Source organism: Eptatretus burgeri, chromosome 10, assembly GCF_056783735.1.
Source record: "Eptatretus burgeri isolate ZD-2024b chromosome 10, Ebu_testis_v1, whole genome shotgun sequence".
Classification (NCBI taxonomy): domain Eukaryota; kingdom Metazoa; phylum Chordata; class Myxini; order Myxiniformes; family Myxinidae; genus Eptatretus; species Eptatretus burgeri.
The window spans coordinates 80,753,205-80,767,383 of NC_140970.1; the positions used below are offsets into that span (position 1 = coordinate 80,753,205).

At 43.3% G+C, this 14,179-nt stretch overlaps 1 protein-coding gene across 2 annotated transcripts in view; it reads right to left on the reverse strand.

Moving 5' to 3' along the window:
* The window catches only part of GRIPAP1 (GRIP1 associated protein 1), a 78,947-nt gene that overhangs the window by 58,581 nt on the left and 6,187 nt on the right, over positions 1-14,179 (reverse strand). For both annotated transcript variants that reach the window (XM_085899083.1, XM_085899082.1), the window contains exons 2-3: positions 2,107-2,173; positions 1,948-2,009 (exon numbers count right to left, since the gene is read on the reverse strand). In XM_085899083.1, coding sequence (XP_085755209.1) covers positions 1,948-2,009; positions 2,107-2,173 — 129 coding nt within the window. The remainder of the gene's footprint in view (positions 1-1,947; positions 2,010-2,106; positions 2,174-14,179) is intronic.

Consider the following 14,179-nt stretch of genomic DNA (forward strand, 5'->3'; position numbering starts at 1 on the left):
AGGAGGATTGTGGTTTAATTGGGGCATTACGGTTTAAATTGGGACATTGCAGGTTCAGTGGGGCATTGACATGGATCATGTTAAGAATTTGTGATGTGTCAAAACTAGATTAACAAAACAAAAACGTTTTAAACCCCCTTGTTTGTACATGCAGACGGAGAACACCAGACAGCTGACTCGTGTTGTGACATGTCATCGTATATAATGTACACACAGCTGCCAGGTGTTTCACTAACTCGTGATCATTTAAAGGAAGTTTTTTTTATTAAATAAAATAAAATAAAAAGTTCCATCAAAACCGATATCAGGTGAGGTGAAAGAAGGTGTTCAATTTCCCCCAAAAAAATTCTGATTTAATAGTGGGACAATTAATTGTGTGCATGCTCTCAACTTCGATTCTTCATGTCATATAGTTTTCTCATTTCAATTCCTCCTTTGTTATTTTGACAGTCAATGATATTCTCTCCAAACAAATCCCTTGCTTTTCTGAAGGTACCCACATGAATGTAGTGGGAATGACACTATTTGTCGATCTTGTTGTGCCAACTTGCACCATGCACATTATATATCGCTCTTCCCTTCACCCTCTCCCCCAACCTGTATTATTCTACCAACACAAGGGGAAGTTATTAAAAAGAAAGTGTTTTATGGAATTTAAATCTCAACTGATTTGGTGATAGATATTTAGGCAAAGCTAATTAAAGAACAGGTCTCCAAATGCAGGTGTGCAATTATGGAGCAGCACAGGTATGATGGACCAAATTGCCTTTCCTGAGAAAATACATTGTATATTTTCTTTTCTTGTGTTACTTTCTTGTATCTTGTTCACTTGCACTATTTTCTTTGTCGTAAAATAAAAGGTAGAAAATATTTTCACGTAATACATGCTACATTCTCACAAGTCAACCTGACTTTATTTTTTTTTTAAATACATTTTTTAAGAAGACTTCTTTAAGGCAACACATAATACATGTTTCTTTCACTTGACCTACTTAGGTACAATTTTTTTTTTAAAATAAATCCCAAACATGCCAAAACATGCAATAAATAAAGAAATGCACACTTGTTTGACTTGTTCCAATTCAGCAAGTTTTTTGTTTTTTTTTTGCTGTTTAGCAGGTGCATTAAAAAAAACTACCATTTTTTCAGTTAAACATTTGTTAAAATTAAAGCTATTTTTAATCTAGAGAGACTCAAGTTTGCAGCCAATATGTCTGACATTGGTTTTTATTTCCTCAACTATCTAACGCTCAAGGAGCAGCAGCTCACATATAAATTACAATTTTGAACAAGACAACACAATTAACAATGCAGAACTTCATGCCAGGGTATATAGAGTATAGATTTGAGAATTAATGATATACATTAAAGTAGATCTACGTGCAGACACTTGATATGGACACCGATTACAATAACCTCCCCCGTCCCTTTGGAAACAGGCAAGGGCAATCATTGCAATCCTCGATGACAGCGCACATAATGGGCAGGGCAGTCTCAAAGCCAGAAAAAAAAGAAGGCTGTGGCCATACCTTTTACATAATTACAAACTACCCCATTATAGCCATTCATAAAAAATACAAAAATTGTGTTTTCAGTATGAAATGGTGTTGTAGTTTGCAAGCATTCACACCAAATCATCGAAATACATTTTATTCATTTCAAATGTACTGATGTGGTGGACATAATTTTGGTTACCAAAAGGTACAGGTGTCCAACCGAAGTTACCAAAAGGTTGTAAAGGGCTTCATGTCTCCATAGTGATGACCTGGCAATTAGTGCTTACTATTTTGAGTTTCAGAATTATAACCTAGTGATGAAGAGGAGGCACTTTATGGTTTGAATTTGGAAAGTACACCACGTATGAGCTTATGGCACAATAAGTACTTTGTCACACCCATATGGAAATGTTAAAATCAAAATAAAATGCTCAGATAATTTTTCCATTACCTTTTGCGCTTTTGTAAGGTCTTTCTCCAATATAGAGACTTGGTTACGGACAGCATTCAGTTCTGTACAGTTAGGAAAGCAGTTAAAATAATTATGATGTACGAGTGTAAAAGTAATAACTCCTAATATTATTTTGGGAAGTCTATAAAGTGTTCTTACCTTGCAGTTGCTTTCTCGTTTCATCGGTCAGTTTGTAATTCTGACTCCTCAATTCCAGCAACTGGGCCTACAGATAAAGCATGGCATGTTATCAAACAACATGGGTGGGAGGGGTTACAAAAACCATGGGTGGACATGCTGCTTCTACTCTCCCAACAATGGTGAAGGCCCTCAATATCAGACATGAGATCAGGGCCATCTCTCTGGACATATCTCAAACTTTTGATACTGTCTGGCATCTTGCCTTGCTCTCCAAACTGTGTCTATGGAATCCAAGGCCAACTCTACTCTTGGATTACTGACTTCCTCCCCTCTCGTAGACAACGTGTGGCTTTCAACAGAACCCTTTCATCTCCTCTCCCTGTCAAGGCTGGAGTACCACAAGACAGTGTTCTCGGCCCCACATTATTCCTAATCTTCATCAATGATCTCATTGACTCTGAAAAATCCTCTTTATCTCTTTGCTGATGACTACACTCTCTGCTCCAACATCTCTCATCCTCCTGACAGACAAGGCAGCGGCCTCTTCCCTTTCCTCAGACCTTGACAAAAATCACAAACTGATGAAACACAATTTTGCTTACATATCCATATTGTCCACCTTTTGTGTTCTCGCTTACCACTCATCGTTACCTGCATCCCTCATTTGTCTGTCTCTGAATACTTTCTCCCTCCACCCTGATGTTGGTGTTCCATTTTCTCCTGCTGTTCCCTTTGTTACATCGTGTCCTGATTTGCTCTGTGTAATAACTCTCCCACGAGCCGAGAACATGTTTCTTTTCTTTGTTTTGTTTTTTTTGAACAATGCCCCGACATTCACGGCATTTTTCAGGAAAGTATTCCCCGTGAATTGTGGGATCCGACAGTATTTCAAATGCAATAAAACAAGAGCGAGAATTGCTTTACAACACCAGTCCCCTACTGATCTAAATGAAGAAGAAACCCTATACCCACAGTGTTTGGGTTTATTCGGCAAAATAAAAGCAAAAGTAATTTTCATTTACTGATATCTTTTGTAGTAGTTAGGTCCAGATTTGAGAAAATGTTGTAGGCATTTCATGTTAAAAGTGGGCAAACAACTTTTTTAGGATAATTTGAGGGTGCTGAATTAAAAAAATTGTTTTCCAGGCTGAATTTTGAGATTTTGACCCTCAAATTTAACAAAAAAACAAAATGGGCACCATTTTTCATCTTTTTTGCCTTATAACTTGGCTTCTAAGCATGATTGAAGTTTTTAAATGGTGGCAATACCAATGTTTGTGACACCAAGGATTCCAAATATGTTGTCACCTAAGTTGTATCTGGTTTGGTTTATCTGCAATCTTGAATTCCAAGATGGCCACCATTATTCACCGAATGCATTAATCAGCCCATAGGCATCAATAACACTTATGTTTAAAATGATGACACCTATCATTAGGTTAAGAAACATATACAAACTATCTGGTACACATTTCATAGCTTCCGCTTCACTGACATAAATTCCTTCATGAGCTGGGCGTGAAAGGATGTCACTTCTAAGCTTGAGGACAATGTGGATCATGGACAAGAACTCATCTTCTTGTGGTTGGTAGGTAGGAATGGTGAGTGTAGCTGCTGCTTCTTCATCTGTTTGTGTCATCTTTGAAACAGGTATGTGGCCAAACTTCAGTGGAACCAGAACAGAACGTCACTCACTCGGTGCATTGTCATGGAATACAATTACCTCATTGAATTCTGAAATCTGAGGAGCCAACTTATCCTTGAATGTGCCCATTCGACTGGTAAACGAGGGTGGAAAATCCAAATTGGATACTTTGACAATGGTACGATACCGGTTCCACACTTCTCTTAGCTCTAATATATGGCCATGGTCAGCAGAGTACTGCAGCTCATTGCATAGCCAAATGATCACAATATCTGTAAGCTGAGAGTTCTCTTTGGTTTGGGATGTCCTTGTGATAAACTGAACATATCAAGAGAGATGATACTTTCCTTATGCTGCAATAAGGTCACTGACAGCTGCAACACAAACACTCATTTCTTGGTCAAACTTTGCAGCTTCCAATATTTCTTGGCTCTTGTGAAACGTTGTTATGGAAATTAACTTCTGCTTGGCCTTTTTCTGTTGGCAGATCAAGCATGATTCCTAATTGGTGGGCTGCGCGCTATTACGTCGATTTGGGCAGGAAGGCTGGGATTCTGCTGGTCTTGATGTTGACGGAGAGTCAGAAGAAGAATAGGGACCACTCTCTTTCAAGGATGCATTCTTAAGTCTACCAAGTCTTTATTTGCTTGTGTATGTAGCACAGCACATTTTGTGCCAATGGATCTCCTTTTTAGAGTCTTCATTCAGGACCTTCAAGTCTATCAACTGTATCCTTGTACTTGACATCTCGTAACTTTTGTCATTCGTGCGTAATCGACAATGTGCCCAGGCCTTTTTCTGATGCATCGTACAGGATGTCTCATCTCTCTTCTTGATGTATTATGCACAGATTGAGGGAAACTGGGGTGGATCTCTTGAAGTTAACTAACGCATCCATGATGTCGCGGAGGTGTCACATATCTGTAGTGATATAAAGAAAAATGGTTTGTGGTTAAATATTGATTAACATTAAATTAGACTGCTCTAATTATAATTCTCTTTAAATACTCTTGGAATTTCATATTTCATCTTGTATGTTATTTACAAAGTAACAGTATCATTATTAAAATAAACGCACTTCATTTATCAAGCATCACAATAATTCAGACGGATAAACAGATTCAAGCCATTGATTTCAGCATGACCACAGCCTTCATTTATATTATAAAAAAATCAATAATTATCAAACACGTAATTAGTAATGTTAATTTTTAAACTATCATAATCAAAAGTAACAAGAATAAGTTAAGTAATATTTTACGGGTGTGTGTGTGTGTGTGTGTGTGTGTGTGTGTGTGTGTGTGTGTGTGTGTGTGTGTGTGTGTGTGTGTGTGTGTGTGTGTGTGTGTGTGTGTGTGTGTGTGTGTGTGTGTGTGTGTGTGTGTGTGTGTGTGTGTGTGTGTGTGAGAGAGAGAGAGAGAGGAGGGGCGGTGATGTGGATGGTGTGTGGTGTGGATGTGTTTGGTTGTGTATTCATGTATATCAATTATGTATTTACGGTATAGATGTTTGATAAATCTGTCTCTTTGGTCTGATTACATTCAATACGAAGAAGCCGAAAAATGACGGCCATTTTGGAATTCAAGATGGCGTGCAAACCAAACTAGCCAGTAACTTAGGTAACAGTATATCTGGAATCCTCAGTATCACAAACATGGGTATTGTCACAATTTTTAACCTCCTGTGATACATACAAGCCAAGCTTTAGTGCAAAATATGGTAAAAATGGTGGCCATTTTGGATTTTTGGGCAAATTGAGGGTCAAACCCCCAAAATATAGCCTGGCAAACAATTTTTTTGAATTCAGCACCCTCAAACTTGTTTGCCGACTTTTAGCATGAAATACCGACAATACTTTTTCTGAAGCACAAATATTGAAATCTGGACCTGTCTATAGACAAGGAACCAATAAAGACAAGGAAAACAAAACAGAGATAAAAAATAGTTTGCTTTAACACACGCTTGAGCCGATAGCAGAACCCAACTGAAGAAGAATAACCTTTCTAACCCACCATGTTTCGTTCATTTCTCGGCTTTGCCAATTTCATACTAAAAATAACCCGATACACATACATGAAGCAAAAACATGTGTATGCTTTATGTGCATATAAAATACGTCATGGTTATACACGTGGTATCATTCCATTTGCAATGGGATGTGGACTAACATGCGGGCCTAAGGCTTGAAGCCTGCTGATCTGTACTGCTTCATGCAATGGTGGCATCTGATTTTATTGGGGCGGAGTCAGGCCAGCTGAACACTGACCCATGTAAAATACGTGATATTTTCTAAGTTTAAAAAGGGCATAACTGAAAATTTGACAAAACGCCCTGAAACTCTAACGTGTTCTGTAACTTGTCAAAATAAAGCCATGTAGGAAGTTTCAGTTGAATATGTTAAGGGGTATGGTTATAAAAATAATAAAAAGTCTGAAAAACCACAGGTGGGATGGGTGGACGGATGGGCAAACGCAAAGCAAATCTATCGTCCCCTCCGGTGAAACCGGTAGGGGACGAATAATGCTTTTAAAGGTTGTATAAAACAAGAATCCGGAAGTTTAGCACCATTGAAGCAGTCTTATGCACCACCTTATGTACCATGTTCAAGCACTGCAAAACTGGAGGATCTTGGAAGTGACAAGGTGGCGATTTATGTTCCACAGTGTTCAAGCATATAATTAAATTGAAATATCATAAAAATTATAAAAGTCATAAATAAATTCATTCCAGAATTTACCATTATTGATCTATCACACCACCCTATCTAACAAGTTACATTAGTTATTTGTGCATGTTGTTTGTGTCCTTTCCTTGAAGACAGTAACTTTCCTATTTGGAATGATTTTCAACTTTGTTTGACTGCTAGACGGCAAACAGAGTAAAAAAATATTATCCTTATTCCTCTCTGCACATGTGTGATCGGGACAAATTCAGAGCCAAATTACAGCTAAACTACAGGTTCATTTTCCGATTCAAGTTCTGATTAGTCCTCAAAATATAGCATTCAATTGAAATAAAGTTGTTCCTCGATCACAAACTGATGGACAGACAGAAGTGAACCAATTGCTTAAGCCCATTTGTGGCTTCTCGAGCGTGAGGTAACAATTTGTCTGATGAGGAACTTGGGTGAACAAAACTTAATGAGTTATACTTTTATATGCCATTTACAGTTTGTTTGTATATGTGGACATCAAAAGTTATAAAAGGTCCAAGTTGCACAAGGATTTTATGGACACCCTGTACAGTGTATGCGAAAAAAAACTTTGCCGAAAGTCTTTGCCTCGGCTATTGCTGGGACAGAGGGAAAAGGGGGGGGGGCGGGTGAAGAGAACAAGAGAGATAGAGATGTGTGTATATATATATATATATATATATATATATATATATATATATATATATATATATATATAAAAAGATATAAAAATAGAATAGATAGAGGCATAGAATAGATAGAGACATAGACTAGATAGATAGATAGATAGAGATTCATATTGTGAATAGTGAAATGCTTGTCAATTCTTGTACACAGTTTTTACCCATAAATTTCAAGTGCCCCCGACAGCTAAATGAGGGCTGGCAGGATAGCCGAGATGGATGCACACTCGCCTCCAAGCTGTCTTGCTTGGGTTCAAATCTCAAAACAGCTGTGAACTGTCATTCTGGTGTTTCATAAGTGGGGGAGTTCATCAATGTGTGCCGTCCCTCGGATGGATGTCAAACTAAGAGTCATCTGCCAACAACAGTTGGCAGATATTAAAGATCCCAAGGGTTTCCTTAAAGAGGAGTCGGTAAGCTATCGCCAGCAGCATGGCCAAATTCCAAATTCGTGCACACTCAGTTCAGTCAGGAATCCTTCATCGGAGTCGTGCCCCATCAAGGATTGTAACCCTGCCAAAAACCACTCTTGCACAACCGACACTCTTTACAGAGCATGGTACATATGTCATGATGTTGATAAGGTATATGAGAAATTTGATCCTCCCTGATAGCAGTAAACAAGGTGGGAGAGGGCTAAAGCAGAAGGCAGGGGATTCCACAGTGCCTCAGAAAATATTCACACTCCTCGACTTTTGTCACATTTTGTTGTGTCACAGCCTTTATTTAAAATGGATGAAATTTAAAAAAAATTTGGTCACCGATCTCCACAAAATACCCCAACAATGACAGTGTCAAAACATGTTTTTGGAAATTTTTTCCCAAATTAAAGAAAAATGAAAAGCTGAAATGCCTTGCGTCAATAAGTATTCAACCCCTTGAGTCAATACTATATACGAGGTGTGTTCAAAAAGTATCCAACTTTAATTTTTCGTGTGTAAACAAGTGAAGCTAGGGAGGCGTGGTGTGGTGCACGTATGTAGGCGATCCTAATCCGTATGCGTGAATATTTTCCCGCCTGCAGAAGCTGTCAGTCGCCGACAGACCGCCGATGAGTGAGGAAGTGTAAGTGAGCGCCGTCGGATTTTCGTTTTTGACAAAATGACGGAAAAAACTTGAACAACGCTACTGCATCAAATTTTGTGTAAAGCTTGGCGATTCCCAAGTGGAAACGATCCGCATGATTCAAGAGGCCTTCGGGAACGAAGCAATGGGAACCACACAGATAAAAGAGTGGTAGAACCGCTTCAAAGATGGGCGCACATCAGTGGAAAGTGAAGCACGTTCTGCTAAGCCCTCAACATCCCGAAATGAGATTGTCATTGAACAAGTGAGGACCCTGCTGATGCAGGATCGTCGAATCATGATCAGAGAACGTCAGCATTGGATCCGTTCATTCCATTGTGACTGAGGATTTGGGCTCAAGGACAATCTCAGCGAAGTTCGTGCCAAAGCTGCTAATGATCGAGCAGAAGCAACTCCGTTTGGAGATCGCACAGGACATGCTGGAGACTGTGAACAGCGATCCCAACTTTCAACACAGTGATCACTGGCAATGAGACCACAGTGATCCATCATTTTGTCAAAAACGAAAATCCGACGGGGCTCACTTACACTTCCTCACTCATCGGCGGTCTGTCGGCGACTGACAGCTTCTGCTGGCGGGAAAATATTCACGCATACGGATTAGGATCGCCTACATAGGTGAACCAAACCACGCCTCCCAAGCTTCATTTGTTTATCCACGAAAAATTAAGGTTGGATACTTTTTGAACACACCTTGCAGAAGTGCCTTTGCTTGCGGTTACAGCTTCAAATCGTATTGGGTATATCTGTATCTGCTTTGCACATCTGGATTGGGGGATTTTCTCCCATTATTCCTTGCAGATTTCCTCAAGCTCTGTCTTGTTGGATGGGGAGTGTCGGTGAACAGCAATCTTCAAGTCTTTCCACAAATTCTCAATGGAATTCAAGTCTGGGCTTTGGCTGGGCCACTCAAGGACTCTGATGTTCTTGTTCTGAAGCCATTCCAATGTTGCTTTGGCTGTATGCTTGGGGTCTTTGTCCTGTTGGAACGTAAATCTTCGCCACACTCAAAGGTCTTTTGCACTCTGAAGCAGGTTCTCCTCAAGGATTTGCTTGTATTTGGCTCCATTCATTGGTCCCTCTCTTCTTACAAGTCTCCCAGTTCCTGCCGCTGAGAAGTATCTCGATAGCAAGATGCTGCCACCACCATGCTTCATGGTAGGGATGGTGTTCAATGGGTGATGAGCTGTATTTGGTTTCCACCAGACATTGCATTCATGCCAAAGAGTTCAATTTTCATCTCATCAGACCACAGAATCTTTTGCCTCATGTTCTCAGAGTCTTTCACATGCATTTTGCAAACTCCAGCCATGCTGTCATGTGTCTTTCTCAAGAGTGGCTTCTGTCTGGCCACTCTCCCAGAAAGCTGAGATTGGTGAAGTGCTGCAGAGTCTGTTGTTCTTCTGGCAGGTTCTCCCATCTCAGCCAAGGAGCTCTGTAGTTCTGTTAGAATGGATATTGGGTTCTTGGTCACCTCCCTGATCAAAGTCCTTCTTGCCCACTGCTCAGTTTGGTTGGATGGCCAGCTTGAGGAAGAGTCTGGGTAGTTCCATATTCTTTCCATTTCCTAATGATGGAGCTCACTGTGCTCTTGGGAACTTTCAACACTCTAGAAATTGTTTTATACCCTTCCCCCAATCTATGCCTCCTAAAAATCCAACCTTGGAGTGCTGTGGACAGTTCCTTGGACTTCATAGTGAAGTTTCTACTCTGACATGCACTCTCAACTGTAGGACCCCATATAGAAAGGTGTGTTTCTTTCTAAATCATGTCCAACAAATTTAATTGGCCACAGGTGGACTCCAATCAAGTTGTGGAGACATATCAAGGATGATCAAAGGAAATTGGATGCACCTGAGCTCAATTTTGAGTAACATCGCAAAGTGGTTGAATACATATTGATGGAAATCATTTCAGATTTTCATTTTTAGTAAATTTCTTAAAATTTCGAAAAAAACATGTTTTCCCTTTGTCATTTTGGGTATTATGTGGAGATGGGTTACAGAAAATATATATTTAATCCAGCGAGGGGGGGGTGGAGAGAGAGACAGAGAGAGAAAGGGAGGATGCAGCGATGGGAGAGAGAGAAAGAGAGGAGGCAGTGAGGGGAGAGAGAGAAAGAGAGGATGCAGCGAGGGGAGAGAGAGAAAGAGGAGGCAGCGAGGGGAGAGAGAGAAAGAGAGGAGGCAGCGAGGGGAGAGAGAGAAAGAGAGGAGGCAGCGAGGGGAGAGAGAAAGAGAGGAGGCAGCGAAGGGAGAGAGAGCGAAAGAGAGGAGGCAGCGAAGGGAGAGAGAGAAAGAGAGGAGGCAGCGAGGGGAGAGAGAGAAAGAGAGGAGGCAGCGAGGGGAGAGAGAGAAAAAGAGAGGAGGCAGTGAGGGGAGAGAGAGAAAAAGAGAGGAGGAAGTGAGGGGAGAGAGAGAAAGAGAAGAGGCAGCGATGGGAGAGAGAGAAAAAGAGAAGAGGCAGCGAGGGGAGAGAGAGAAAAAGAGAGGAGGCAGCGAGGGGAGAGAGAGAAAAAGAGAGGAGGCAGCGAGGGGAGAGAGAGAAAAAGAGAGGAGGCAGCTAGGGGAGAGAGAAAGAGAGGAGGCAGCTAGGGGAGAGAGAAAGAGAAAGAGAGAGAGAGAGAAGGCAGAGAGAGAGAAGGCAGAGAGAGAGAGAGAAGGCAGAGAGAGAGAGAGAGAGAGAAGGCAGAGAGAGAGAAGGCAGAGAGAGAGAGAAGGCAGAGAGAGAGAGAAGGCAGAGAGAGAGAGAGAGAGAGAGAGAGAGAGAGAGAGAGAGAGAGAAGGCAGAGAGAGAGAGAAGGCAGAGAGAGAGAGAGAAGGCAGAGAGAGAGAGAAGGCAGAGAGAGAGAGAAGGCAGAGAGAGAGAAGGCAGAGAGAGAGAAGGCAGAGAGAGAGAAGGCAGAGAGAGAGAGAGAGAGAAGACAGAGAGAGAGAAAACAGAGAGAGAAGACAGAGAGAGAGAGAGAAGGCAGAGAGAGAGAAGGCAGAGAGAGAGAAGGCAGAGAGAGAGAAGGCAGAGAGAGAGAAGGCAGAGAGAGAGAAGGCAGAGAGAGAGAGAGAAGGCAGAGAGAGAGAGAAGGCAGAGAGAGAGAAGGCGGAGAGAGAGAGAGAAGGCAGAGAGAGAGAAGGCAGAGAGAGAGAGAAGGCAGAGAGAGAGAGAGAGAGAGAGAGAGAGAGAGAGAGAGAGAGAAGGCAGAGAGAGAGAGGCAGAGAGAGAGAGAGAGAGAAGGCAGAGAGAGAGAAGGCAGAGAGAGAGAGAGAGAAGGCAGAGAGAGAGAGAGAGAGAGAGAGAAGGCAGAGAGAGAGAGAGAGAGAAGGCAGAGAGAGAGAGAGAGAGAGAGAGAAGGCAGAGAGAGAGAGGGCAGAGAGAGAGAAGGCAGAGAGAGAGAGAGAAGGCAGAGAGAGAGAGAAGGCAGAGAGAGAGAGAAGGCAGAGAGAGACAGAAGGGAGAGAGAGAGAAGGGAGAGAGAGAGAAGGGAGAGAGAGAAGACAGAGAGAGAGAAGGCAGAGAGAGACAGAAGGCAGAGAGAGAGAAGGCAGAGAGAGAGAAGGCAGAGAGAGAGAAGGCAGAGAGAGAGAAGGCAGAGAGAGAGAAGGCAGAGAGAGAGAAGGCAGAGAGAGAAGGCAGAGAGAGAAGGCAGAGAGAGAGAAGGCAGAGAGAGAGAAGGCAGAGAGAGAGAAGGCAGAGAGAGAGAAGCCAGAGAGAGAGAGAGAAGGCAGAGAGAGAGAGAAGGCAGAGAGAGAGAGAGAGAGAGAGAGAGAAGGCAGAGAGAGAGAGAAGGCAGAGAGAGAGAAGGCAGAGAGAGAAGGCAGAGAGAGAGAAGGCAGAGAGAGAGAGAGAGAGAGAGAGAGAGAGAGAGAGAGAGAGAGAGAGAGAAGGCAGAGAGAGAGAGAAGGCAGAGAGAGAGAAGGCAGAGAGAGAAGGCAGAGAGAGAGAAGGCAGAGAGAGAGAGAAGGCAGAGAGAGAGAGAGCTGGCAGAGAGAGAGAAGGAAGAGAGAGAAGGGGGAGAGAGAGAGAAGGCAGAGAGAGAAGGCAGAGAGAGAAGGCAGAGAGAGAGAAGGCAGAGAGAGAGAAGGCAGAGAGAGAAGGCAGAGAGAGAAGGCAGAGAGAGAAGGCAGAGAGAGAAGGCAGAGAGAGAAGGCAGAGAGAGAGAAGGCAGAGAGAGAGAGAAGGCAGAGAGAGAGAGAAGGCAGAGAGAGAAGGCAGAGAGAGAGAAGGCAGAGAGAGAGAGAAGGCAGAGAGAGAGAAGGCAGAGAGAGAGAGAGAGAAGGCAGAGAGAGAGAAGGCAGAGAGAGAGAAGGCAGAGAGAGAGAGAGAGAGAGAGAGAGAAGGCAGAGAGAGAGAGAGAGAGAGAGAGAGAGAGAGGCAGAGAGAGAGAGAGAAGGCAGAGAGAGAGAGAGAGAGAGAGAGAGAAGGCAGAGAGAGAGAAGGCAGAGAGAGAGAAGGCAGAGAGAGAGAGAGAGAGAGAGAGAGAGAGAGAGAGAGAGAGAGAGAGAGAGAGAGAGAGAGAGAGAGAGAGAGAGAGAGAGAAGGCAGAGAGAGAGAGAAGGCAGAGAGAGAGAGAGAGAGAAGGCAGAGAGAGAGAGAGAGAGAGAGAGAGAGAGAGAAGGCAGAGAGAGAGAGAGAGAGAGAGAGAAGGCAGAGAGAGAGAGAAGGCAGAGAGAGAAGGCAGAGAGAGAGAGAGAGAAGGCAGAGAGAGAGAGAGAAGGCAGAGAGAGAGAGAGAGAAGGGAGAGAGAGAGAGAGAGGAGGGAGAGAGAGAGAGAGAAGGCAGAGAGAGAGAAGGCAGAGAGAGAGAGAGAAGAGAGAGAGAGAGAGAGAGAGAGAGAGAGAGAGAGAGAGAGAGAGGCAGAGAGAGAGAGAAGGCAGAGAGAGAGAAGGCAGAGAGAGAGAGAGAGAAGGCAGAGAGAGAGAGAGAGAGAGAGACAGAGAGAGAGAGAAAGCAGAGAGAGAGAAGGCAGAGAGAGAGAAGGCAGAGAGAGAGAGAAGGCAGAGAGAGAGAGAGAAGGCAGAGAGAGAGAGAAGGCAGAGAGAGAGAGAAGGCAGAGAGAGAGAGAAGGCAGAGAGAGAGAGAAGGCAGAGAGAGAGAGGCAGAGAGAGAAGGCAGAGAGAGAGAGAGAGAGAGAGAGAGAAGGCAGAGAGAGAGAGAGAGAGAGAGAGAGAGAGAGAGAGAGAGAGAGAGAGAGAGAGAGAAGGCAGAGAGAGAGAGAAGGAGAGAGAGAGAGAGAGAGAGAGAGAAGGCAGAGAGAGAGAGAAGGCAGAGAGAGAGAGAGAAGGCAGAGAGAGAGAGAGAGAGAGAGAAGGCAGAGAGAGAGAGAAGGCAGAGAGAGAGAGAGAGAAGGCAGAGAGAGAGAAGGCAGAGAGAGAGAGAGAGAGAGAAGAGAGAGAGAGAGAGAGAGAGAGAGAAGAGAGAGAGAGAGAGAGAGAGAGAAGGCAGAGAGAGAGAGAGAAGGCAGAGAGAGAGAGAGAAGGCAGAGAGAGAGAGAAGGCAGAGAGAGAGAGAGAGAGAGAAGGCAGAGAGAGAGAGAGAGAAGGCAGAGAGAGAGAAGGCAGAGAGAGAGAGAGAGAGAGAGAGAGAGAGAGAGAGAGAGAGAGAGAGAGAGAGAGAGAAGGCAGAGAGAGAGAGAGAGAAGGCAGAGAGAGAGAGAGAAGGCAGAGAGAGAAGGCAGAGAGAGAAGGCAGAGAGAGAAGGCAGAGAGAGAAGGCAGAGAGAGAAGGCAGAGAGAGAAGGCAGAGAGAGAGAGAAGGCAGAGAGAGAGAGAGAGAGGCAGAGAGAGAGAGAGAGAGGCAGAGAGAGAGAGAAGGCAGAGAGAGAGAGAGAAGGCAGAGAGAGAGAGAAGGCAGAGAGAGAGAGAGAGAGAGAGAGAGAGAGAGAGAGAGAGAGAGAGAGAAGGCAGAGAGAGAGAGAAGGCAGAGAGAGAGAGAAGGCAGAGAGAGAGAGAGAAGGCAGAGAGAGAGAGAGAAGGCAGAGAGAGAGAGAGAA